Raw genomic sequence first — 26,755 nt, 5'->3', positions numbered from 1 at the left:
CATGTTCTTCAGTTTAACACTGATTAATAATAATGGTAGACAAACTATGTAAAGTAAACATAGTTATCATAGTAAAAAGGAACCTTACAATTACGCAACCTACAACTTTATACGAGACTTTATGGTCGTGCAGGGAGAAAACAACAGGATATTTTTCATAGGTGACTGAAATCCAAGAACAACAGAGGGAAAAATCTGGTCATTGGTGACACAATTTGGAAGTCACTAAACGTGTTTGGGTTCAGCCCGGGACTCTGTACAAAGTGTTCATACCAGCAAAGGCAAACATGTTTCTGCTGGGAGGAAAAGCTTACACAATGAAGTATCGCAGCCACACGCAATACTGTACAAGCATTCTGGGGCACCGTCGGGGGGTCCAACCTTCTCCAACAGCGTGAGGGCAAAGCAGCTCCATCATTGGCTAATCTTTGGCCACAGAGAACCAGTCAGATCTGCGCTCTCCTCTCATCCCACAACTATCCAAACACTGTGCTGTTAGTGTCTCTGATATGCTTTGTTTATCAGGCCACCTGGACATGCATCTGGTCAGCCAGGGAGTATTCCTGTCACTAGCGGTGCCAGATGGATGTGCATTAATAACTGTCTTAAGTGTGAAACATCACAAGCAGCAAATGCTTAATTGTGAGGCAGGTTGGAAGTTTCTGAAACGGTGTTAGGTTGAGTGGAGGGAATGAAACGCTGATTAGAGTGATGAGAACGCAGGCAATCAGATAGAAATTAATTACTGTGCACCCCTGTTTCAGGTCAGTACTTCACAGTGTTCTCCTTCCTGTGCTAATAGACAAACTACATAGTAGCTTACAAAGAGAGAGGTCTGACGTGAGGTAACCTCGCAATGTAACAAAAGCCACACGAAGAAACAAGTGATGAATAATACTGGTATAAGGAATGATATTTCAGCTCCACAATAAGAAGCATGACCATAGGCTTGAAGCAGCACAATGCATTAACAGCAGGTTACATAACTAATGTGTATCCTAATGGGCTTAGTACGAGATGGTAGAAATGAGGGGGATGAAAGGCTCAATTCAAGACTTTGGCTGACATTATGAAATCCAGCAACAAACCATTTTTCAATTACCGAGTAAGACTGTGTTACGCATTATGACTGATACATTTTATTTTAGGAGATGAACAACACTTCTCGTCTCGCATAAAGTTTGTGTTCAGTGTTTGAACAGGAGAGCGGGGCATGATGCAACTGTCCATAAACGACAAGTAAAGCACAGTTTGTGAAATGTAGCCCCCTAATCAAAGCGCACAATACATTAACACTGTACACATTAAAGTGTGCTTACTTGTTAGTTAACTGCCACCAAGTCCATCATTTGGTCACCGATTTCCAAACAACTTCCTGTTCGATAAGACGTTATCTCTGTGGTGCCACTTATAAAGACACATGTGAGCAGTGACGTTATTTTCTTCCCTTCAAAGCTCAGTGACTTCCAAATTCCTTAAAATGCTTTTTATCATTTGGGTCCATTTGAGGTACTCAGTTTGGATGTTTGTATTGACTCATGTTTAAAAAACCAAAACCAGATAAATCAAGAATTCAAATATTTCATTTTAAGGCTCCACTCTAATTCTATAGCCATTATTTTTGCTATTCAAAGAAGCACAATTATGCAAAATGAAAGTTAGTTGCAGCAACAGTTAACACAGCAAATCTGAATTAATAACTTGATGTCAGCATTCATTTGGCAGTTTTCTAGATGTATGCAGATGATACCGTATTATTTGTATCTGCTAGAAGGAATATTACCTCAGTTTCCACACAATGGTCTGGAGCATTTACAACCAACAAAGATTTTATTACTTTAGCAAGCAAAAATAATTCTGAGTTTGCTTGGTCTTGTTGGTCCTCCAAAATTTGGACTGCAAACATAAAAGGCATATTAGAAATATTATGAGTTTTCATAACTTCATTAAATTTGCCCGTATTTAATATATTATGGTCTATTTTTGCAGGCTCATAGGTGAACCTTATGAAGTTACGCTGTGCGCTTCTATGTGCAAGGCACATTGTCATGTAGGCATCACCCAATTCAGTTTAAAGTACTGAAGCTTTTCTCTCTATCACTCTAAAACTTGATATAAACTTGAATCTACATGTACAGACAGTGTATTTAGTTGTCAGAAAATATGGTGAATGAGCAACAGACAAGATTCATTTTGATAAATGTATTTATAGCATCATATATGATACAAAACCTTCACTCCTACTAGTTACGAAGTCACACTTTGAGGAAATGATGATTGATTGATACAAGAGACGAAGCAACACATTGAATTTCTAAAGCGTGAACGTGCTTTAAGATGTGATTTTCAAAATAAATGTGAATTTGGCCGAGTCATTTTCCTTTTGAAATTTCTGCTGAGGCAACACTCAAGTTGTCATCTGTGGCTTGCCATTTATCACAAGCCACTGGAGCGCCGGGAATAAAATAAGTCACTATTGATGGTATTATCCTTTAACCCAGATTCCTGCTGATTTCATGCTTTAGCAGGTAAAAGCTTGGTAACTGTTGTCATATGGAGCGGATGATTGGATGAATGTTTGCCACGGTGCTCACCACTGCCTGCCTCTAAGTGGTGACTCCATCACCTCTCACATCTGCTAACTCATTAATACAGACACTGGAAGGGAAAAACCTTGAACATGCTGAACTGCGCTGGCCCTCACGAGTTCAAACACCACTAATGTGCAGTGCAGTCAGTGAAGGTGTGCGCTGTGTGTATTGTTACAAGTACAGTATTGTTACTTAATAATACTGCCTCTAAAACATCATCCCACTTACTGCCGAAGAACGCTCAGAAAAAACACTAAAGGACAAAGCTTGTGTCCGACTATGGCCATGCAGAACTGAAAAAGAGAGCCAGTCTATTTAAAGGACTTACGAATGCCATCCAGATGCTCAACTTTGTGGTATTCCATTTATTCCCAGTACTCAATGTCCTGGCCAATGATATTTGAGTAGCATCCGGTAAGCTGGGGAAATCCTGGGATTCAGTGCTGGCAGTGCTGCCAAGATCAGGCCTGCTGCCATGAACCTTGATGTCAGACAGCAGAAATGAAATGCCGCCTCTCAGACCACGGACCATAACAACTGGGAGGATCAATACTCACTTATCTTTACAGTTTCTATGGTGTTTTATTGGCAATTTTGTTGCCTGGGTGGCATCAAATTTTCAATGATATGAAATTATATGTCATCATGTCCCAAGTGTCTGTTGGATTGTCCATTTGTTGAAAAATATTTTTAAAAAAACAAAAAAACACCAATGGGATCAACTGTACTGTACGCATGCTTCTTTGTGTCTATTTGGGATAGTTCTTCTGAGAGTTCAGTTTTGGGGATTTTGGAGATATATATGTCATACCTTTAATTTGAAGTATAACAACAACAACAACAACAACAACAAAAAGTTGTATTGGATACAAAAGATCTCGTGATAAAAAAGTTTTTTTTGTTTTTTTTTTTAAATACTAGCTATGCAAATAGGGAAAAAAACAAAACCTTCCCTCTTCTAACACTCCATAATTTGTTGTAAATGGCCAAACATTCATGTGAAAGATCAAATTAATGGTAAACAGCTTATCCAGTCTTAATATTGCCTTGCATTCTCATCTTAGTCATCTCAGTCTGCCGAGAACAGTGCTTTGAAAAGCCAACTAGGATGGTAAGTTTTTCCATTTCATCCCGACTACTCACAACAGTTGAGATCCAAATAAACATTACGTCTGTACTGAAGCTTCTGAGGTTTCCACCATGGCATTGTTGTTGAACTTTTCCTTACCGCTTTCAAGTGTGAAAAAAGACAACAACCCTCTTCAATTCGAGATTTCCTTTTGTTTTATATAATGTTCAGTATTTTCAATTAAACAAAAAGAAAAAAAGACTTGTTTCCTGTGATTACAGAAGGGTACACGGTGTGAAAACAGACCGAAAGGAAAGAGACATATATGCTTTACAGCGAGAGAGAAATTGAGTGCTTGCAGCAGTGAAAGTAAATGCATTATATACATTTAATATTCTTTCCTCCTGGCACACGAGGCTCTATTTACAGACATGTTCCTTTCCGAGGTCAATGACCCACAACCCACATTTCCCAGAAAGAACCCCACCTACTACTACTTTTATATACAATACTGTTATTACACTGTACAAATTACATGACTCTTTAAATACCTGCAGGCTGTCCACCGCTGGGGCTCGCCTGGTGTCACTGAGATCAACCGGGTGGGACAAAAGTGTCTCTCAGGACAGCAAGGTCTGTACCTGCTGAGGGGATCTGGGGACCAGGTTTTCTGGGTCCCTGTAGGCATTAGATGGGCTGGTCAGAGCGGTGTAAACCTCTCCGTAGGCCCTGCACACCAGCTCTGTCGACTGACGGAAGATCTGCTCCCTGCACAAAGAGATAAAACTCTTGGTTCCTTGTGCTTTCTGATCAAAGTGTTAGTGGTGAATGCCACTTTTAACATTTCTAAATTGGACAAGTAAAGCTATGTTGTAAGTAATCAGTGATCAATAGCTGAAAAAAAAAAAAAGTCAACCTCACTTAGATTTTTGTTGTTCAGTGACCACTCTGTGCCCCTTCTGTATCAAAACAGAATGACAGTATGTGGTGCACACTGCCATCTATGGATACATATTACAGCATTGAGGCACAAGAAACAGCCGAATGCCACAACAACACAAATTACACAATTTGTATTCTTTTATTTATATTATATTATATTATATTATATTAATAGTTAGAGCATTTTGAAATTATTATGAGTATATTTAGTTTTATAGGTTTCTGGAAGAAATTTACTGATGCTAGAGTTATGCATTCAAAATAGTATCTTTGGCCTTAAAGTAGATTTCTGTTGCTTATTTAGGTACTGCAACTGTTTAGGTCATAGATCAAATGTTTAAGTGAAGTCATGCATACAATGGTTCCAGTAATCTGCTGCTTTGCTTTGTCTTACACAACAGTAAAATGACTTAAACAGGTTTTTGAGTGTAGGTTTAAAAGAACATGACATTTGAAGATGTGACTTGGGGTTCTAGTAGATTTTGATTGCCACTGTTTTTTTTTTTATATTTAATAGAGTCAATTAAAACAAGACAATAATCACATTTTATTTTAGTTGCGATGCTTTTTTCTTGTTTACGTAAATATTGATTTTACTTGGAACATTTTTATCTCTTATTATTCCCCTTTTGATTTTGTCTGTCATCTTAGTTCTAAAGTCAAAATTATTTTACCGTTTTGGTGCGACACAAACACAACAACAGCATGGGGTTTATTTAAGAACAGATAGCGACCACTTCTCGCAATCGGATCATTATTGAAGGATTCAACTCCTGGACTGAAGAGCCCAGAGAGTGGGCTCAACGACATAACAGGAGCGCCTCAGTTAGTTGCATCCAACTCGAGCTCCTGAGAATCAATATTTTTAATTAGTCCGCAGAGAAAATGGTACCACAGTGCCGTGTAATACACCTTACTCTGCACCAAGTGCACTAACACAAAATGTGAAACGACGGGAGCCTAAAATCACAATCCCATTATTTGTGTGCTCCAGGAGTATTTTCAGAGTGCGGGCGAGTGTTTTCGTGTATTAAGGTGAGCAGATAGATGTGAGCGATAGCGGGAGGGAGAGAGAAAGACAAAGAGGGAACGAGTGTGAGAGAGAAATGGACCAGAAGCTAATTAATGGCGTCCTCCCCATCAGTCCTCCCATGTCCATTAATAGAGAACATTAACCTGAGGTACAGAGTGCTCCTCAAGCCTGCTGCACTTCCCAGTAAACGCAACACAGAAAGCCTTCCGCTGTTGCAGCTGAACTGAGCTAAAAGCATGTGCATTTTCTGATCAGTAAGACCAATAGCGACGGTTATGGTTACCGGGCTCTCAATGCGGATTGAGCAAAGTCAGATGCAAGCGCGCTGTGCATTTAGTCAAGTGTTTTGTTTGGAGTAATGATTGTATTTCATTCAGGAGACAATTAAATGTTGATGCTCCTTTTCTATTTTTAATACCTCTAGTCATGCTCTCCACCCTGTTATTACCATGTGAGAACAGTTAGCATTTCACTAAAAGCCTGAATACTATAGGTGTACTGTTCTTTATGTGAACGGAGAACACTTCAATCAACATCGGGACAGTAACTCACTTGATGGCGGCACTCAGCAGGAAGTTGAGCTGTGGCATCAAAAGAGTGTCAGGTGACGACAAGTACCGATCAAACTGGACCTGTTGCGTTGTGTGCGAGAGGTGCGACAGGCGATCATTAATCATGTATCTGCAGGTAACTTAGCTCTATTAACACACGTAGCATAACTCACCATTGCTGCTTTCACAGATGAGCTGTCCATGCTGGGGAGGAGGGACAGGGGACCCTGGGACAAGAAGTGAAAACAGCCGTTAACAATCTAACTCAAGGTCACGGTGTTGAATCTCATCACTAACAAAGGTCAAGGGGCTGAACTCCTTCGTTCACTCATGTATGCATGCAGCAAAGAAAAGATTTCTTTTTGCTATTTGTCTATATCGCCCCCAGCCGCTGCTAAAAATCGATGAAGGCAGTTACACAATAGTATCTGAATGAACGATGTTACCTCTGGCCAAAAATACTTTATAACAAAAAGACATTTTCATTTTGTAAGGCTGTCTTCGTCCAAGCCTTAATGGAAAACAGAAAGATGGTTTATATTCAGGCTAGATGTTATAATCTAAACTCTGACCTTATTATAAAATGGCAGATTTATGTCAGTAACTATAACTACGTCATGCTGGCCTACTTATTAAATGTACGGTTGGGTTGTTGTAGCTAATCTTAGTTTAATTATGTCAGATAACTCATATAATACAAATTGCAAACATTTTAAATTTAAGTCAGTAAGAATAAATGGGAGATGTCTGGTTTTATCATTCAATGATTGATTCAAAGAGATATATTAACAAAAAATAATACTCCTTTTTGTTATAATAACTAAACTTAGACACGTGTATATTGATTTGAGGACAAATATCCATCCTACATTCTGATGTTAACTAGATAAGAGTTGATACATGTCTGACTTGGTAAACACAACAGCAGGTACATTTAAGGCAACTAGCTGTAACTGATTATTCAGAACGGTAACATTATGTGGAGCTTGAACGTCTAAATTGCCAACATTAAAACCAGCAAATAGAAGCCAGTGCAAGGTTCAAAGCGACAGTGCAGCACCTCCAGTAGTTTTATGGGGAATATGGCCACATTAACAAACATACTATGAGCCGATCAACTCCTCTGCTACCTACTAGCCCTGTGAACAGTATTGTTTTAATCATTGTTTTCTTGTTTCTCACTTTTTCATTGAATGAAATCACAGAAACACGTGACATAAAATAGTGTGAAAGTAACCATCCATCCATTATCTATACCCACTTTATCCTGAACAGGGTCACGGGGGGAGCCTATCCCAGCCCCTGAAAGTAACCGAAAAAAATCTAAAATAAACTCCTCGTCAGTCTGTGACATCTGTGATGCCGTCACGTGTAAAGGCCTAGACTAGACTTTTAAATAGACAAACAATAAAAGAAAAAGCCAAGACAGGCCACCCGGGGAGAAAAGTCGTCTGCAGAAGACTGACAGTTCGTGATTAAGCTTTGCGTTGGGCAGCAGCAGCAGCAGGGTGTGGTTTGTCCTGACATGACCCAGAGTTAAGACTTGCATGCTAGACCACAACTATGAGTCTCAGTCATCCCAGTGGCAAAGGGTTTTACAGAGAGGGAGGGAAGGCAGTGGGGCATCAGCACAGAATAACACCTTTATTTTAATGAAACAACCTGCCTTTTCTCTGAAAGTCTGATAACAATGTTATTATGGCCTGACGAAGACATTGGTCATGTGGTAACCATAGCAATAGTGAATAGTAAATTGTAAAACCTACAATTACAGAGAGTTCGTGTAGACAATGCTGCTAAGGCCTGTATAATATGAAAATAGAGGACCATTAGGGAGTCTAACAGGAGAGATGTTAAAAAAAAAAAAAAAAAAAAAAAAAATCCACCGTCCCATAACTTAATGAGCATGTGGAAATGTATTTAAGTGCTCCATGCGAGACCTGTTCAGTGCTGTGTTGCTGGACACAGCTGTAGATGTAACTCAGTCCAGCTCTAGTCAACACGTAGGATGCCTGCTCGTTGATCAGAGTGTCAAGGTGAGCCTCGATCTGAAAAATGTGGGAGAGAGTGGTTTAAAATTTGAGTCCAAGCCAGCATTGTGAACCAATGGTACTTGTGGTTAATGGAGAATCACTGTCCCATTGATAATGAAACCTTTACAGGAGCTCTTATAGTGCTCAATAACAAAAGATGTGCTATAAATAGATGGTGCATTTGAACATGAACAACAATAGATGATGCATCCCCTTTATGAGCCAGCAAATGTAACCTTTTTAATAAAAGATTTGGCTATATGGATTATAATAGAAAATAAAATAATAATTAACAATTTCTAATGAACATTACAGACAATGTGACAACTGCAAGCTGAGTCTCTAACATCAGTCTTTCATGATTCATTTTCTCTTGTCTAACTAATGTGTAGTGTCTTACTACATTGATGGCCTGATGAATTAAATGTTTCTAAAACTGAAGAGTAGAATGCTTTATTCAGTCAAACATTAAGGCAGACCTGGAACTCGAGCATCTCAAGCCTCTTGTCAGTGAACTCAAAGAGAGCCAGCGTGGTCTTCATGACGTACAGAGAGTTGACCATGTAGGTAGCCATGTCAGCCGTGCCGAGGTTACTGGCTGACACAGTACACAACTGCAGGAGGGGATCCAGGATGCAGGAGAGCACCTGGGAGAGACAAAGTAAGACAGAGCCTTAAGGAAGGAGTGAAACGGCTTTTTGGTTTCTATGAACAGATGCAGAAATAAATAATTTAAAAAAAAACATTTGTATTTAAAAGAAACAGTATTTTTCAAAGAACAACAATAAAGGTAGCTGAATTTCACCTGTTTTCTTATCCTGATCACATTGAAGAAAATGTGTGTTTACCTGAGCAAAGTCAGCCTGGCGTGCATCGAGAGGAACTACGGAGGAGTCGTGGGAGGCCAGCACCTCCCTGAGGAGGGAGAGAGTCTGAGTGAGGGAGGCCGTGGGTCCCAGGTCTGCAGGCGGCAGCTCCACCTGCACGGGCAGACGGGGCCATAAGGCAAGATATAGGAGATGGCACAAACAAGCAAAGTTACACTTACAGAGGGTAATTGTGTGTTGGCTATAGCCTTCACAAAAACAAGTGATCTTATACCATTATCAAAGCAAACAGATCTAATAAGCAGCATAAGGAATCAAATATACAGCTACCGCCTGCTGTTAGTCTGAGCCTCAGTCAGAAGAGCTTTAGTAATGAAGAGGGATTTGATTTCATTGGCCTCTGGACACAATGCAGAACTGAGCATGGCCACCTTTGCCCACCTAATAGAGCAAATTATGAGAAGGCAGTGTTCCTGACATTAGCTGGAATCGACACACAAAACCCTGAGGGCCTCCAATTTGATTAACACCGAGCTACAGGGATAATTCTTGTAACTGCTATTGATCAGCACACAGCCAGAATGTAATGTGGAAGAGCTTGTGCTCGTGCTGAGGTATATTTGGATACGAATCTAACTAAATGGTAACAAGTTTGCAGTTTCTTGGCAACTAGTGCCATTTTGATGCTGTGGCCAGCACAAACTGTTTACAAATGTAAGTGCTTCAAAAATAGCTTTGTTGTCTTTTGAGGTTTTAGACGGAGAGCTAAAATACACAATGTGTATCCAAAGAGTGCAGTATTGAACTTTACTGCTGTCATTTAAGCATTTTATGAAGGAACATTGCAAATTGTTCCCATTTAAAAACAAAGCTTCTTCCTTTATCTATTTCCTTTGTTGAGGGTGTTGTTTTTCTGGTTTTTAGCTTTTCACATCTTCACATGAGAAAATAATGTGCATTATTCAAGTTGAAAAAAAAAATCATCCTCCTACCTTGTCCATAAGTCTGCTTGCATGAAGACTCAGGCTGTTGAAGAACATCTTTTTGCTGAGGATGTGCATCTCCTCAATGGTGATGAGCAACGAGGCAACACTGGTACCAATGATTGAGCTGGACGAAGTTCAAATAGGTAGTTCAGTCAACTTATTACAAGCTCAATTATCTTTTCTCTATGCTTTTTGTTTTTTTATTAACAATCCATCACACAATGTATACAAAGTCCAAATTTAGCAACTAAAAAAGACTATCCAATATATTAAAGTGACACCTAAAGATAGTGCAAGAAATAAAAGGTATTTATATTGTACTTTTATATAACAGAGAAAAACAGCAAATTCCTAAATATGCAAAAACAGAACCACAGTATGTTTTGTTCCAGTGATATTTCAACCAGTACATTCAAACTTGAAGTCATTGTGGACTTATTCCTTGGAGAAAAGTTTGAAATACCAAATGGTGTGATGGTAGAACTTCAGCAGGTTGGACAGCTTGTAAAGCAGGACAGCACCTGGCTCTGCCACTATAACCTGTTCAATCCGAACCTGAGGGACACATCAGTAACACAATAAGTGAGTACATGAGAAAAACATGCCAAGACAGTAATGAACAGACAATTTATCGATCTTTAATAGTTTTTAAAACTAATGTGGTTGCCCACTTTCAGCGGCCTGCAGACTCCCTCTGTGATGTGTCCAACCACCTCCTGCATGTTCTCCTCCACACCTAATTAAAAAGAACCCACACAAACATTGTCAGGACTATTTGGGATTGAACACATTTTCAGGACATTTTATATATTATATATATTATATTTTATATATATATAAAAGCACACTAATGATTACAGCACTGATGTGCACAATGCTCACTGACAAGAACATAAGGAAACACCATTCTCAATTCATTCTTGTTAGTCTGAGGTAGGTGACAGTAATACCATCATTATAAATTAGATAGCACCATAGAACTATACAAGTACCTACTGAAAAATGCAAAGCTTTTTCCAAGTCAGCTCTCACATGATGTTCATAGTGAGATGATAATGAAAATGAACTAGAACACTGAACGAGATGATGATGCACAACTGCACACTGTGTGAATTACCATACCTTGCCGAGTGACTTGTTTCAGCAGAGCCTCTAGATGCTCCTTCTCTGAGGCGGTGGCTTGGTGCAGCCAGGCCAGCATGTCCCCAACGTACCTGGAATGGTGACAAAATAGTATTTTACTATAGGGGTGAAGCCGAGGGCTAATGTTCCCATGCTGGGATCACAGGCACGGTTCAGTGTTTTACTCCCCTCAAGCACAAACATTAAGGGCCTGATTTACTAAAGGTTTGCGTGTGTAAAATCACATGCAAACTCCACACCACCCATAAAAAAAATGTCCAAGCAGATCTACTAACGACGTGCAGTGAGGATTGCGTCTTTCAACTGTGCAATTTAACACACGTTGTCCATTTTGCGTGTTTGCCTGCATGCATATGTAATATTGGGCGTTTCTGCATGAAGGTGCAAAATACTGGGAGGGGAAATGCAAATAGAACAATTTAGCACCCGCAACGATATTTACTAAACCTGAAAGTAGAAATAGGAGAAGTGATTGCATGTGTGTTTTAGTATGACTGGAAGGAACGTATTAATCCGGTGAGCACATCAGGGGAGATGGTGTGCTGTCACAGGTACTGAATAAGGCTCCCGAGCACTCCCGAGGCATACATGAAACTAATTCACCTGCTCATTACAGAAAGAGCTGGACTTGCTGCTCAGTGTTTGTTAGAGGATCTCATCCACCGGCCCTCCGCTTTTATTTGCCGACGTTTTATTATCAAGCCTTTTTTTTCACCTTTTTGTTTTTCCCACAGTATTGACTTTCTTGCTTATAATCTCCTATATAGCGTTTTGTTCTGGTTATATTTGTATTTCTTAATTTCAACGGGATCAGATTTCCTTTTCCAGTCGCTCTGTTTTCCATTGCTGGAATCACTTTAACGCAGGCAAACCCCTAAATTAAATACAGTGATTTTCAGCTGATATCAGTGACCCAAATCATTCGCAAAACGGGTGCAAAATAAATGTGCAAACTTTTGGAAAAAACACGCAATTTATTTGAGATCTTAGTAAATCAGGCCCCGTAACTTCTGGTGTTACATAAGGATGAAAAAACATCAGGGTGAAACTTTACCGTGCATAAGTCTCTGTGTGCATGCGTGGTCTGTGCACATGTCTTTCTATAGTTGTGAGGACCAATTTGAATTAAAAACGCTATTAGGTTTAAGTTAGGGTGAAGCACTTCCTTGTGATACTTAAGGGGACAGGAAATGCATTATGTCAATGAGTGTCCTCACAAACCTAGAAGGACATGACTGTGTGTGTGTGTGTGTGTGTGTGTGTGTGTGTGTGTGTGTGTGTGTGTGTGTGTATATATATATATATATATATATATATATATATATATATATATATATATATATATATATATATATATATATGCGTGTGAGGACACAGGGAGGTGAGAAAGAACTTGATGTTCTCAGAACTGCTGATGCCTCCTATAAATTGATGGCTGTTATTCTGAGAAAATCTCTCCTTTGGCTCCTGGTCGCAGAAAGGAGAGGGAAGAGAATGTGGTACAACAGGAAACAGGCCCACTGAGACACTCTGCGATCCAGGAGATATCCAACATGTTCCTGTACCGGGTTTTAAAGTAAAAACTCTGGAGAGTAAGGTACTACACATCTGACTGATTTATATTTCAGGTATAATTACATATACTATTATATAGATATATAATTCAGAGTACTTAAAGGCATAGTGGTGTTTTTGAGGAACTGCACAGTATTTCCTGCAATATCATTGCAATATCACGTCAAATTACACAGACACATTCTGCTGAATTCTTTAGTCTTAGAAAACTAAGAAATATATTCCCAAGAAGCCGCAAAATTCAAATAATTGCAAAACAGTTGGGCACTTTTTAAAACACAAAATATATCATATTGTGAAAAGGCTTTGTTAGCACGAGATCATTTTTTTGATTCTTATCCATCATGCATACCATCAGGGAGGTATAATTCTGGTCCCCAATTCATTCTGCAGCCCAACAACAATCCCAATCATAGAGGCAGAATGGTAAAACACTTTCTTTAGTAACAAGTAGAACCAGGAGTCTTGCAACAGATCTTTTGGTCCCTACGGAGCCCTGATCTCATCATCATCATCATCATTACGTCAGACACTCAGACAGAAACAAATCCACAGAAGAACGGAAACGGAGTTCTCCAAGATGCTCCAAACAACTTACCTGCCAAGTACCCTGAAAAACTGTGGGCAAGTGTACCTATAGGAGGATGTGAGCTGTTTTTAAGACAAAGGTTGGTCCTACCAAATATGAAAAGCCTTTACCCTTTACAGTGTATGGTATATTTGTATTCCCCAGGTTATGGGCACATGTAAACAGGAAACAGTTGGAAGATTTGATATAATCTACTTTTCATTATTAAAGGTTAAATCAGTGACTCCATAATTACATAAATTACAACGTGTGTTTAAGGTCCACAGCCACTAATCTTTGGAGGTGTATAAACATGTAAGGGGAGATGCCCTTTTATTTTATAGAAATCAATTAATTGAACGAAGCATATCTTCAAACTTGCTGAAACATAAAAGAAGTTGAATTTTCATCAGAACTAGTTTCCTTTAAGATCCCAAAAAGTAAACATTCATCTCCTCGAGAATGGAAGCATTAAATTACAATGGGATTGGAGATGTACCTCATCGGGTCATGGGAATGCATCTCTATGGGGCGGGGAGTTCCTCCTGGCCCACCGCGGGTGAGGGCGTCGATGAAGCCTCGTACCACGGCACACCTGCGTGCAGTCCCAAACTCATCCAGAGTGTACCTGACCAGACAAAAGACAACGAAGGCACCATTCAACACCCAAACTTCATGTGAAAAGACAAAGGCCACAGTGTTGTTGTGTAGACAGTGTGTTGTGGTCAGTTGCTAAGATCAACAATGAAGGCAGCTTTTTCCAAAAGGAAAGAGTCTGTGGTTGTTCTGACGACTCAGCGGTGGCAGGCTCACGGACAGACTAAACAGAAGATAGTGCTGAATTCAGATTCCAAGAATGCTGGTATCCACTCTCCGAGCCTCAACACAGCCAGCCAGAGCATGACCTTGGACTTTGTGGGCAAAGACAGGTGCGTTTCCAAGAAAACAGGACAGACAGAAGGAGCGTTTGCCTTGAAAACATCTTCACATGTAAAACTTTCATTTATTAATTTCCCATGTATCCCCAGTTTCAGTCAGTGATTGTTATTGAGTCCAACCCACAAGGATCTGGACAATAATCAATAATACGTTAAAGTGCAAAGTCTCAGCTTTAATTTGAGAAGGTTTACATCAGTAATATGACCGTGTGGGAGATGATTTCCAAAAAGTAGACTCCATGCAGAATTACATGCAGCAGAGAAAGAGAACGAGAAGACTGCATTCTTGAAAATACTTATGCAGGTTTTGATGCACAATATTAATGATAAACTAATACAAAATAAAGGAATTCAATCGAATGATTGAATTAATTTAAGAATGAATATATTTGGATTAATTCATGCAAAATATACTTAAAATGTGTGCTACTAACAGCGTTTATCCAAAATCATGTAGACACAGTTTGTCACAAAGCTGACAATGTTGTATTTTTCTGTTCTTTCCTCTCCTACTGGCTGCATGGTGGTGACATTTTCTGTTGCTTCAGGCTGTTTACTCTGTTGTTTTATAACCAATAACCTCTTTCTTTCTCTTTCCAAGAACACAGTGACATTAATGCCCTGAGCTCTCACTTTTCACTTGTGACTGCCCAAAGCAGACAGTAGAAGAATGAGACGCAGAGCCTCACAGTTATCGGGAATTGCTACAACTTAAGTTCGAATATATAACGCATCTGCGCCATTAATACATGTTTGTAGCTATTTGGCAAAGATGTACTAACCAAGTGGCTCAAGACATTTTAGGGTCTGGTTCTCTATTATTACTATTAAATTCCAACAAATATCTCAGCTGCATTGAACTTTGGTTCTGGATATTAAAAAACATTTACCACAACACACAAGCTGGCGTACGGAGAAAGGGACAGATTACACAGTATGTGAATGTATGTGTTTACTTGTAAAGGACAGGGCGGTCCTGTAAGGCTTCCATAGCTTGAGTCAATACAGGGCTGATATCACATGTCTCCTGGGTCAGTCCTCGGCATTCATCTATGTGGAAAGAAGGAAAGCAGGTCAAGAAATGCCTCTTTGTAATGACAATGCTTGTGTTATGCTCCACTCATTGTCGCTTAATGTTACAGACCACTGCAACTCTGTTGGTGTCAAGCAAATCACAGAATGAAGAACATTGTCAATCATATTTTCCGATGAACTTTTATCAAGAAGTCACCGGGTTTGCTTATGCTTCATTCAATACAAGCAACCGATGCACAGTGGGCCGATCTTCCAGACAGTGGTGACGCGCCACTATTGTTGAATTTACCTAATGCTGAAAATAAATGTCTTTATTTAAATTGTGCAGTAAAACTTAAGTAAAAATGTTGTTCCCCTGACATTTGGTCTTTTGGCCAATCCAAACCACAGCAAAATCTAGCAACTTGTAATGTAGTAAATCCTCTATATTTTGTTATTGTATACATATGAGGTTTTGTTATCTAAATAGTTTCCATTTTGATTTCAATAACAAAACACACAGCTAGGCTTTGGAGAATTTTGTTTTCTGGCTTTCTTTTGGCAGAGACAGTCAAAGGACATGACTCACACGTGCCCTCGAATGTGTCCTATAAACTCTCCCCGGAAAGAACAAAGTTTTGGAAGTGAATAGAAAAGTAAATCGACTCAAACATCACTGATGAAAACCAACAAACAGACAGAGCCCTTTAATAAGGGACACGTGATTCATTTGAACAATATGCACTTGTCTTGTACAAAGATGGCAATGGTGAGTGCTCAGTGCGCTCGTGATCGTAATGCTGTGCACCATACTCACTCTGAGCCCAGCGGTAGAGCTGCTCATACGATGTCTCCTGTAACACCGCCATCTGCTCCATGATCTCTAACCTAGAACAAGCGCACGAGCCAGGACCACAAATTACATACTCATGACCTGCAGCATAGTGTCAAATCCAGTGACAGTGACGTGAATACCAAACCCTGGATGTTGGTTTTTGTTTTTTTCCACTTGTCTCTTCCACCTTTTGGACTCATAACAAATGCCATAAATGTAACATGGAGAGTAAAATCTGTGCAAAGCGCACTTGGAAGTGGAGCACAGAGTAAAAATATGCATTTAGATGTGCACCTTACCCTGCGGTTTGCTGGTTGGTTCGCAAGAGGATTTTCACATCCTCATGGATGTGCTTCACCCGGCTGAGAGCTTTGAAGAAATCCTGGGGAATTTAATAACACATATGAATGCATTATGAGCATAATAGGTCGCACAACTGCAAAACTAATTTACATTTTTTTAGGAGGTCTGTTACAATCAGAGAATTTTAGTTGGTGACTAATTGTCATACAAATAATTGCAATTTCTATTTAATGTCTTTTCCAGTTCATTTATTGCCATTATTATAGTATGTGCCTAATCATACTTTAATAATACAGACACCTTATGAGGAGGAACAGCCATTTAGTGGCTCTGGCCTTTGCAACTAAATCCATGATGGTAATATCAATAGCTGTAGATATGCGGTTGGTCAAATAATAAAAGTTAAACGCTTTCAGATAAACAGCTGATACTCCTAACCCCCCACTCATTTGTCAAGAAATCATAGCAGAAGAAGTGGATGTAACTAGATGACGTCATTAAAACAGTGCTAATATAAAATCTAACTCTGGAAACCAATTTGGAAACAGATGGAAATATGACATTTCTGTTAGTTTAATAGTTAGTTAATGGACATGATTCCAAAAATTATGCAAAATGATTGTTGTCAGCTTAAAAAGATGAAATTAGGCAACTCTGTAATAATTGTGACAGGGTTAGGCATGATAGAGGACAGCCTTTTTTAAACAGTTGTGCTGTGTCATTTGCTCAACATAACCCTACAAAAATATTAAGATCATTGATGTATATTTTAGCAGTTAAGATGGTGTAAAACATTTACTTCAAGTGACTTCAAACTTTTGGTTAATAAAATCGACATCCTTACTACACATTAAATGTTGCTGCAGCATAGATGAGAGATCACACCTCAACCAGAGGATGTGGGTGACGGAGCCTCCGGTGAAAAGGTGATCAGCGGTGGTAAATGAGAGCTACAGATCAGCCAAGCAATAAGCTGCAACCGAAACTGAATCCTCCCATTCTGTTGGTGCCAGTGTGAAGACTCTTCATATGATTTAAGTCAAGTGAGATTACCTCAGTAATGGGTGCATCCCGAGCCCCTCGCAGTGTGGCCTTCTCCTCATTAGATAGCTGGAACTTGGCAAGGAAAGCCTGAGCAACCTGAGCTCTCACCTCCAGGCGTTGACTGGGGGGGGGGGAAGAGATACATGTTGTAATTTCCTTCACTTGCCATTCTTGCACTGTAATATGTTTCCATGAAAAGTATTTTCTCCTCATACTGCTTTGTCATCTAGTTTTTGTTCTGTTGAGATAAATGTTGTAATTTCCTTCACTTGCCATTCTTGCACTGTAATATGTTTCCATGAGAAGTATTTTCTCCTCATACTGCTTTGTCATCTAGTCTTTGTTCTGTTGAGCATTTGCTCGTCTTGAAATAAAAAGTGCGGAAAACTGGGACATTATATGCTTTAATGTATTTAATTTTTTAAACAGTGCATGCTGTCAACATGTTGTAATGTTCAAAGTCCTACACCAGATGGCAATCACACTCCTCACAGGCATACGTTGCCCATAGTGAACTGAGAGTGGGACAGGGTCGAACACAGAGCAAACATATCATGTGCAGCAGACAGAAAATAAATATCAGAGGAAGACCAGAGAGACAAAGATAACCCAGAGCCGGATACTGGCCAGGTTTTGTCACTATGAATAAAAGCATAGCGATCGCTATCAGTGTCACTATAAGTGTCTCAACAACACAATAGTGACCATGGTAACTGCCCCAGTCGAACAGGGAACTCTGTCACAGGATAGCACAACAACAGCGAGTTCTCGCCCTGTCCCCGTCGTTCCATCCAAACCACCTCGTCTATTTTCTCTCACTCTTTAAGGAAAGACGAGGTCAGTAAATCAGCAGGTTATTTTGGTGGAGCAGAGGGACCCAACATTATCTGACTATTGTCTCTCGCATGGCTATTACCAGTGCTCAGCCAGCTGAAAGTAAAGGGTTGTAAAACTGTGACAGGAATGTATGATTGAGTTTTTCTGCGAGCCTCACACAGGAACTCAAGGCTTCTTTGACTTTTGTGTGTTGAAATTTTGATGCAGCACAGAAAGATGACAGATGGACAGATGGGCTGGGTTAAGAGGCGACTTCATTTCAGCTATTTCGCTACATCATAAACATTGTAAGTTTGCAGAGACACAGGACAACTGCCTTGATTTGAAAAGGCCTTTTGAGTTCCAAGCTTTCACTGCGGGATTAACAAAGGCAGTTGCTTAGTCTGGTATAAATATATGTAACTTTGAGGGTTGTGTATTGATTAATCTGGCAACACGATATACGCATCATAATACAGGGGTTACAATTTAATATGTTGTAATATAGGAAGGTCGGCAATACATTATGATTTCTTTTTAATTCAATTTTAGGAAAACTGTCATAGAATATAATATTTCCTGCTATAGTTAATGCTATCACAATATAGACATTTTAGTTAATGATCATTTTTCTATTTCATTTATTTTGACCATCATATATTTGCTGCAAATCCTCCAAGTGGTGTTTGACTATTAATCTGCCTTTAAACTGCAGAAGAAGAAGTGGATACAACCACAGGATGTCATTAAAGGAGCCCCAGTCAAACGTGAAAAGTGTGGAAACAGTGATGGAAATCTGACGTTTCTGTGATTTTCATGGAAAGGATTCTAACGAGCGTGCAAAATGTTTCAAACTAGCTCAAATAATTGCCATCGGGCTATAGATGAAACGACGAAGTTTGGATACAAGTTTCAGTTTCCTCTGATTCTCTGTTGCTGTCAATGCAACGCAATGTTTTCCCACCAAAAGAGGCGAGGTGATGAGAGCCCGCCCTGGATGATTAAACACCAGTCTGATCTATAACTTATATAATTGTGACAGGCCAGCGTAAACTACTTCCTGTCTCAGTTTACGTCGTTACGTTGGAGTGGAAAAGTCAAATAGGTGAAGATGGATTACAGCACGGTTATCTAGCGGCCGACGGTTTAAACACAAGACAAACTGAACCACTGTCACTGCATGTAAACTACTAAATATAAATCAATAAAGTTTGTGAGAATCGATACAGTATTGTCAGATGACATTTAATTCAGTGGGGATTTATTTAGTGATTGTTCTGTTTCTTAGATTTGGGAACTCTATGGTGTAATGTTGATCTTAATTGGGATTGGCCGGACTGATATGGTGGAAGCAGGTGATAAGGTCATGTACTGGTATTTGGGTTGGGAGTTCAGACATTAAAAAGAAGCCCATGTATTTCTTGACCCACAGCCTTAGTAAGTTGTCTCAAGAAACAGTTTGATCTATAGTTACCGCTGCAGAGTAACCAGCAAAAAAAAGACAAAACTAATGAAAAAGGGGAGGAAAATGAATGAGGATTGATTGGAGGAAGAGAAAACACATCATGGTAGTAGGAGATGAAAAATTCAAACAAGAGGCACTCAAACACTTTATATCTCACCACAATTGCAATGATATATAAGAAACAACAAGCTATGCTAATGAGGTCATCAATTAAGCCAAGTGACGCATAAATTAGACAAATTACTTCCATGTGAATATGCTTGTCCTCAAGCAACACATGAGGAATATTAATCTGAACTATACCTGCTTCAAGAAATTTGATCACAAATATGTAAATGTGTGCAGCAAGCATATACAAACACCTAATTAAATCATCTGTTCTATGGTACAGTGTAGAAGGTCTACCATTATAGGATCCTGAGGTCTTATCATCACAGGAGGAGAAAAGAAAAGGAATTGCACAACATCGAGAAAACAGTGTTGTTTTACTCAACGTCCCATGTAAAGTACACTGGTATGACCGAACAGTTTCATTTAAATGCAGCCCTTTTTCCCAGGGGTTCCCCATCCCTGATTTATTTTCTATGTATGGACATGTCGAACTTTCTATACTTGGGAGCAACAATATAGAAAAACCTTGCTCGCATGTCAAACTCACAACAAATTCACCCCTAGAAGAAAACAAATGCCCACAAGTTCCCACATCCAGGCCAAGAGTGACAGACTTGTTCCTCTAGGATGTAAATCAAAACAAAGAGACAGGCTGCACACGCGTGTACAAGGAGAGGCCAGGGGGGATTGTGGGAGCTCGCTACCAGAACAAGCGAGAGCAAAGAAACAGTGGAGCAGCGGGATCATTTTTTACAGTGCTGTCAAGACACGACACATTTTTCTCCAGACGGCAATCACTGAATACCACAAAGCGGTAACATACTTGAGTGAGTCGGCAACGTCACACTGCAAAGTCTAATATGTTGAGACTATGGGCTGGTGATGGTAAGTCAGAGGAAAATGAAGTCAAGGTTGTAAAAAGAAGAGTGAAATTAAATTAGATGCAGGTTATACATAGGATTAAAAAAAAAAAAAAAAAAGTCATAGTGTGTCTGTCTCTTTGTGTGTGTCTGTTTGTGTGCGCTCAGAGTTTCCCAACTAGGCCAGTTGATTTTTTTCTGTTCAAGCACAGAAATCGTTTGTAACACAGCAGAAGCTCATAAACAGCTCTGTCAAACTGAAACAGTGAAATTACCAGATCCCACTTAATTACCTCAGAGCCAAGCTGATGATGCAGCGCCAAGTTTATAACTCAGAGCATGATCACAATGAAAGATTTACCAACCTCTCTAGCTTTTATAAAGAGTAACTTCAACATTTGATTCCTATGAAAAGATTTAAAGGGACGTTTTTATGAAAACTGACTGTTAAGCATACAAAACGAATGGTGACCAAGAGAGCTCTCTAACAAGCAAATGTCCAATCATATCATGCGGGTCGATTACCCATTAGAAGCTATCAGGGACCATTTCAAAGAATTGCATGGAAATGTGCCGTTCACAAAGCTGTTAGCTACGCACCAATAATCACAGCGTGCAACATCAGGCAACACAAAGGCATACTCATAGCCATATCCTCATTAGTAGCAAGATGAGCCTTAATAAGGCCTTAGAAATAATTTCACACAGGATGTCATTTACACTCTGATGTCCCTGATTGTTCTCTCAAGAGTTTCAGCACTCTTGGTTTATTAATGACCTACACAGAATACCGAGTACAAAATGCTTGGTATCACTGGGGGAAATGAGTAGCTCCCAAAAATGCAGGTAAAACTTAGCTGTGGTTAGTAAATGTATCTACACTTTGGCATGTAGCCAAGTAGACCTACTGCAGCTGCATGAGTGGTTCAGTAATAGCTGGAGAACTAATCCAACAGTCCATCCCCTTCAGCTCAGGGTGCTCATGAGGTCACACTGTCAACAGAAACATCCCTTTGTGACATGTCTCAACTTGTTCAACGTGATATGTCATGCTAATGCGAAAATAACAGAGCAGGACAGGTAGGTATAGCATTAGATTTCATTATGGAACAACACCCAATACCGACCCGGTGCTCTTGCTGACAGCATCCTTGCGCAGGGCGAGCCCAAAACAAAAGAGCGGCGTGTCTGAAAGCCAGCGAACAAACACAGGTCGTCTGCACACAGTGGCACAACTCTTCTACCCACACTGTAAGTAATCTGCTGCTACTTTCCGTTTCATTAGAGCTGACAAATGACACAGCGGCACTGGCAGATAAGAAAGCAAACAGTTGAAGACAGACCTCCTCTGCCAGGTAAATACAAATCAGGAGCATCTGCAAAGCTTTGAAAACAACTGTGCTCTCTCAGCAGAGCTGTCCTACAACATGTGAGATTATGTTGTACAGGTACCACGGCTATATAAAGTGTCAACAGGACAAAAACATAAAAAAACAAAAAAAGAAACAAAAAAAAGACAGTGGCTTGGGACTGCAGAGGCTCGTGTGCCCTGAAATAGGTCTGACCAACAAGACTGGAGCGTTGCAGTGGACTGACTGGTGGGTGGCTGAGGGAGGACAGCTTGATTGCACACTTTCCGTGGCCGCTCTTCTGAGACACATTTCCCACAGACAAGGTCAAAGCCCAGCTTGCACTCACTATCCGATCTGACTGTGTGGTCATTGTGGATCTGCGAATGAAAATGTCACACAGACGGACAGCAGGTCCCGACGGGCCCCGCTATGCATAGAAAAAGACGAGGCGAGGGGCCACTGAGAAGGGCGTTGGTGTAAGACCTCTGACCGCTTACCTTCAACAAGAACCTCTGCACGATGGCATACATTGTTTTAATTCATTGCCTGCACGTGCTCACTGGTGGCTTTATCCCCACTGGTGGCTTTCACCACTCTCAGATTCAGAACTCATCTCCTTCCTCTTCAATACCCCCCACCCCCCCCCCCCTTTTTTTTTTTTTTTTTTTTTTTTTGTCAAGGAGGTCCTGTAGCTTTGCCAGCGGAGCATGGAATTGCCGCAGTACATCACAGCTGTCAGCGGTGTCTTTTGCCAGAAATCTACATTATCTCCACCCATGCTCCTGCCTCCATGTCAACCTACAAGGTCGCTGAGGTCACATCTGCCACAAATACTAATGAGCCCCACCCCACCGCTACCAGCGAACAAGAGCGGGTGTTTTATTTTCATATCGCTGCCAACACTTTGGGACAAATTTACAGATTAATGACACCTTAATACATTTTATGGGAAGGCTTTCAACCAAAAAAATGTTCATCATTATTCAAGTAGTTGTGGATGGGTGAGTGCCCAAGATACATTGTCTGTCTACACTTTGACTCGATGTCACGGTGAGTTGTGCATATTGGATCTGCATATCTAATAGCTCTTAATATGTGTTGTCAGCAAATCTCAATACACACACACTCAAATACAAGAACACACTGATGAGCTGCTCTCCAGCTGTAATAGTCTGGCTTCAATAAGATCAGGGAATAGTGCAGTGTAAACAGGAATCGCTTTGATGTACTGTATATTTCAAGGCCGAACATCACAGGACAACACGAATAAAACAAATAAAGTTCTTCCTTGATTGCTGCCTTCCTCATGCAAATAGCAAATAGACAACTGCAGACAAAATATTAATCATCCTCATGAATCATTCATCCCTCCTCATCAAAAATAAAGATGTGCTTGCCAGCTCCTTCAGGCCTGAACTAAATCTTTCTAATTTTCATGGACTAGAAATACAGTCTTCAGCATATTAGTGTTTTAACTTGAAGGGTCATTTCTATTTGTAAGAAATATTTTAAATGATCAATATACCATTGTTACTTATTGAACTCGTTTGAATTAAAAGGGGAAATCCCCTTTGATAAATCCTGAAATGCAAGGACGCGCTACAGTAATATATTCAGCTAGGTCTGTGTTTCAAAACAACAAGTGTGCAATTAAAGCGTATCACTTGCAAAGTGGAATATGTGATGCCTGGGTCATTTTTGTTGAATTAAGAAACCAGTAAGAGTGAAATAATGGTATCTAGCTTTGAACGGATAAAAATGACACTTATGTCAGTGACAGACAGGCTTCCAAAATGAGTAAGCTTCAGAACGATGAGGGAAGAAATAAATGATTATTTATTATTACTACATTTCTGCAGATAGTTTATAAGTAATTTTGCCATACTATCTCCATAAACTCTTTGCATGAAAAGTGAAATGAGAGTTTAAAAGTTTACAGCCTATGTAATATGGTCTTATTTTATATTTTAGTGAGAATGCAGTTATAATTACATCATGAATAATTCCCACCCCAATACTTCACGTGAGCGAGCAATGTTCAGTACAACATTTGTTCATTGGGATCCATTGCAACAGCCCTACAATAAACAGTACCATAAATAGGTACCATAAAAGGTGGATGTTCATTAAATTATACAGTACAGTTTGCGGCTGTATATTAAATATCCATTCAATTCAATTCAATTTAATTTAATTCAGATAGCACCAAACCAAAGCAAAAGTTATCTCAATCTCAGGGCGCTTAGCATAGTAAAATCCTCACGACTTGAGTACCTGTAGTACATGTATTAAGTGTTATGAACTTGAAGGCATAATACCAGAAGCAACACCTAACATTTTGTCCTCCATGTAAATGGAGAAAATATAATTACAACTTTTATTGTTTTGTTTGTAATGTATCTTAAATACCGCATCCCGATACAAAAAATACCAAACTACAGCCTCACATGTTGCAGTCGGGCTGAATTAACTCCAGACTGATAGATTGCATACGGTCAGACGGTTAGTATAATCTGTAGGCATACGACTGCAAAATCAACTGGATTTACTGATTCCTTGTGTCTGTTTTAGTTCAAATGTATTTGTATAATTCAAGTTACATGGTTAACATTCACACACATCCGAAGATCTCTTTAGAATAAACTTACTTTTCTCCCTGCAGCTTGTTGGTTTTGACAATGAGGTCTTGAGTTTGTTCTTTTGCAGCCTGCGGAAGAAAAATTGCCATATTTATAAAAGACGGTTTGTTATCCCGTTAACATATTCTCAAAAGAAACTCAATTAATCACTTAAAGTGATAAACTGAGTTAGCCTTGACCCACACCAGACTAATAGCAAGCTTACGTGAATATATTACCCGTGACTGAATACTCTTGTTTAGCTCAAATAAATCATTACACAGACAGAAGAATTCTCAAACATCATGTGGAGCTGATTGCCATACCTTTAATCTATTGGTCATTTCTTCACAACATGTGCTCATGTCCTGGACATCTTCATGAACATTTTCAAGCTCCTGTGTGACAAATCGCAGTTACAACAGAACTGAGACACTCATTCATTTTCACGAATACAAACTCAAGAACGAGAGGTGTGACAGGCTGCCGCGTGGGAGGCGTGATGTGTCGTAACCTTTCAAAGTAATTAATTACATCCAGTGCGACAACAGCTTCACGAATTTGGATTTGTGGAGACAAAGTACATGTTAGTAGACCACTAACATGTCAAATATATATATATACTGACGAAAGCTTACAAACCCACTTGAACTTAAAACCACATGTCACTCTGTGAACTGTAAAATGCACTCACTGAAAATTAGTTGACAAAGAAACGGCCTTTTTATGTACATTTTACATTAAAAAAAAAAAAAAAATGTAAATGTTCTGTCTGCACAGCAAGTGGCTTATATGCTGTGGAAAAAAAAAAAATCCCTGCAAACAAGAATCACTGCACAAATGCAGCGCCTTGCTAAACCGAGGCAGGTCTGTGTGTCGTTCAACAGTAATGAACAGCAATGTCCTTTCTGTTACCTCTTTCACGTCTTTAAATATTCGTGCGAACTCCTCGTTGATCGCCAGACTTCGTCTCTCGATGTCCCCACGAAGATTTCTCCTGGTGCGCAAACTGTTCTCCGTGAAGAACACGGACAGCGCCTTCAGAGCCTCCAGCATCTCCTGCAAGCGAGGGAAGGATGTTATACAAGTACAGTATCACCGAGAGGATGTCCTCTTGCGCGTCAAACATTGTCGAAATGTCTCGGTTTTGACTCTGTTAGCAGCCGGCTAGCAAGAAGCTAACTCTCCCAACGTACCTTGTCGTTGTCAAGTCTCGTCTCCAATATTTTATTGAGCTTCCTTGACAGTGGGTTATTGGGCTGAGAAAGCGCATTTGAATTCTGGATAGCGGTGGAGCTGTCAGTTGAAATTTCTACTTTAGTATCAGCCATTGTGCAAAAAAAAGAAAAAGAAAAAAAAGACGTCCACGTCAACTTTTGGAGAAATGTTTTGGTCCGTTTGAAATTAACTTCCGGTCGGCGTCTCGATTCCTGGAGGGAAATCATACAACGTTCCGCTTCGTGGTTATTTGTTTCTGTTCAAGTAAGTTACACTTTTTTTTGGAGGTATTATGGCATTATGTATTCCTCCAAATTATTGCAAGTGATGAATAACATACGTCCTTAAAGATATTCATGAATTTACAGGTTATATGCTTCACAATGGAGAGCAGTCGGTGCACATGTCCCATTTCCACTTAATCGGGTCGATATTTATAAATATTAATAATAATTAACTTTTAAAGAAACAAGACAGACAAGAGTATAATTTAAAGACATGTTTTAGTCAGGTTGACTAACTTTCTTTATCTGGCTCTGCTTTCACACTCACACAGAAAATGTTTATCACTGAGGCAGAGCAGAGAACAATGCTGCGTTCAGGGGCTGTTGGCTTATTTAATTTTTTTTTTAAGTTATCAATATCATTTAACACTGTATTATATATAACGATTAGACTTTTCATGTAAAAATAAAATCATAAACATTTTTAAATTACCATCTCATACGTTTGGATTTGAGTAAGTTTAAGGACATTTAATGCTTGAAGTATTAAAGCTAAAGTAAATTTATGAAACTCACTGAAACCTTCAGTATCAGGACTCAGGGTAAGGAAAAGATTTTTAAATACCAATACCTGCTACA

The 26,755-nt window shown here is 39.5% G+C and overlaps 2 protein-coding genes across 2 annotated transcripts in view; one reads left to right on the top strand and one right to left on the bottom strand.

Annotated features, from left to right (window-relative positions):
- Positions 1–26,755, top strand: part of mtus2b (microtubule associated tumor suppressor candidate 2b) — a 195,850-nt gene that overhangs the window by 82,088 nt on the left and 87,007 nt on the right. The gene's annotated exons all lie outside the window — the stretch shown is intronic.
- On the bottom strand, positions 3,858–26,134 carry cog6 (component of oligomeric golgi complex 6). Its single transcript, XM_069707362.1, has 19 exons — positions 25,871–26,134; positions 25,590–25,733; positions 25,001–25,072; positions 24,705–24,763; positions 17,462–17,573; positions 16,405–16,487; positions 16,088–16,158; positions 15,213–15,306; positions 13,818–13,946; positions 11,155–11,246; positions 10,704–10,768; positions 10,496–10,587; positions 10,039–10,156; positions 9,068–9,199; positions 8,699–8,866; positions 8,127–8,234; positions 6,360–6,413; positions 6,188–6,267; positions 3,858–4,428 (listed from the first exon to the last, which is right to left on the bottom strand). Exons 1-19 carry the CDS (start codon positions 26,117–26,119, stop codon positions 4,281–4,283), a joined length of 2,070 nt encoding a protein of 689 aa, XP_069563463.1. The 5' UTR covers positions 26,120–26,134; the 3' UTR covers positions 3,858–4,280.

The sequence above is a fragment of the Brachyistius frenatus genome, unplaced genomic scaffold, assembly GCF_029030835.1.
Source record: "Brachyistius frenatus isolate BFR_SWC_R1_liver_20210118 unplaced genomic scaffold, ASM2903083v1 Contig_68, whole genome shotgun sequence".
Taxonomy (NCBI): Eukaryota; Metazoa; Chordata; class Actinopteri; family Embiotocidae; genus Brachyistius; species Brachyistius frenatus.
The sequence above is the reverse complement of the archived record's forward strand: the minus strand, read 5'-3'. Positions and strand labels throughout refer to the sequence as shown.

What these genes read in the sequence shown, in the direction of transcription:
- cog6 (XM_069707362.1), bottom strand. Translation starts at nt 26,119, where the DNA reads ATGATTTCCCTCCAGGAATCGAGACGCCGACCGGAAGTTAATTTCAAA. An exon ending in AACAAGCTGCAGGGAGAAAA is followed by an intron (nt 17,574 to 24,704) that starts GTAAGTTTATTC and finishes CCCCCCCCCCAG; the next exon opens with TCAACGCCTGGAGGTGAGAG. An exon ending in AGCAACACAGCACTGAACAG is followed by an intron (nt 6,414 to 8,126) that starts GTCTCGCATGGA and finishes TTCTTGTCCCAG; the next exon opens with GGTCCCCTGTCCCTCCTCCC.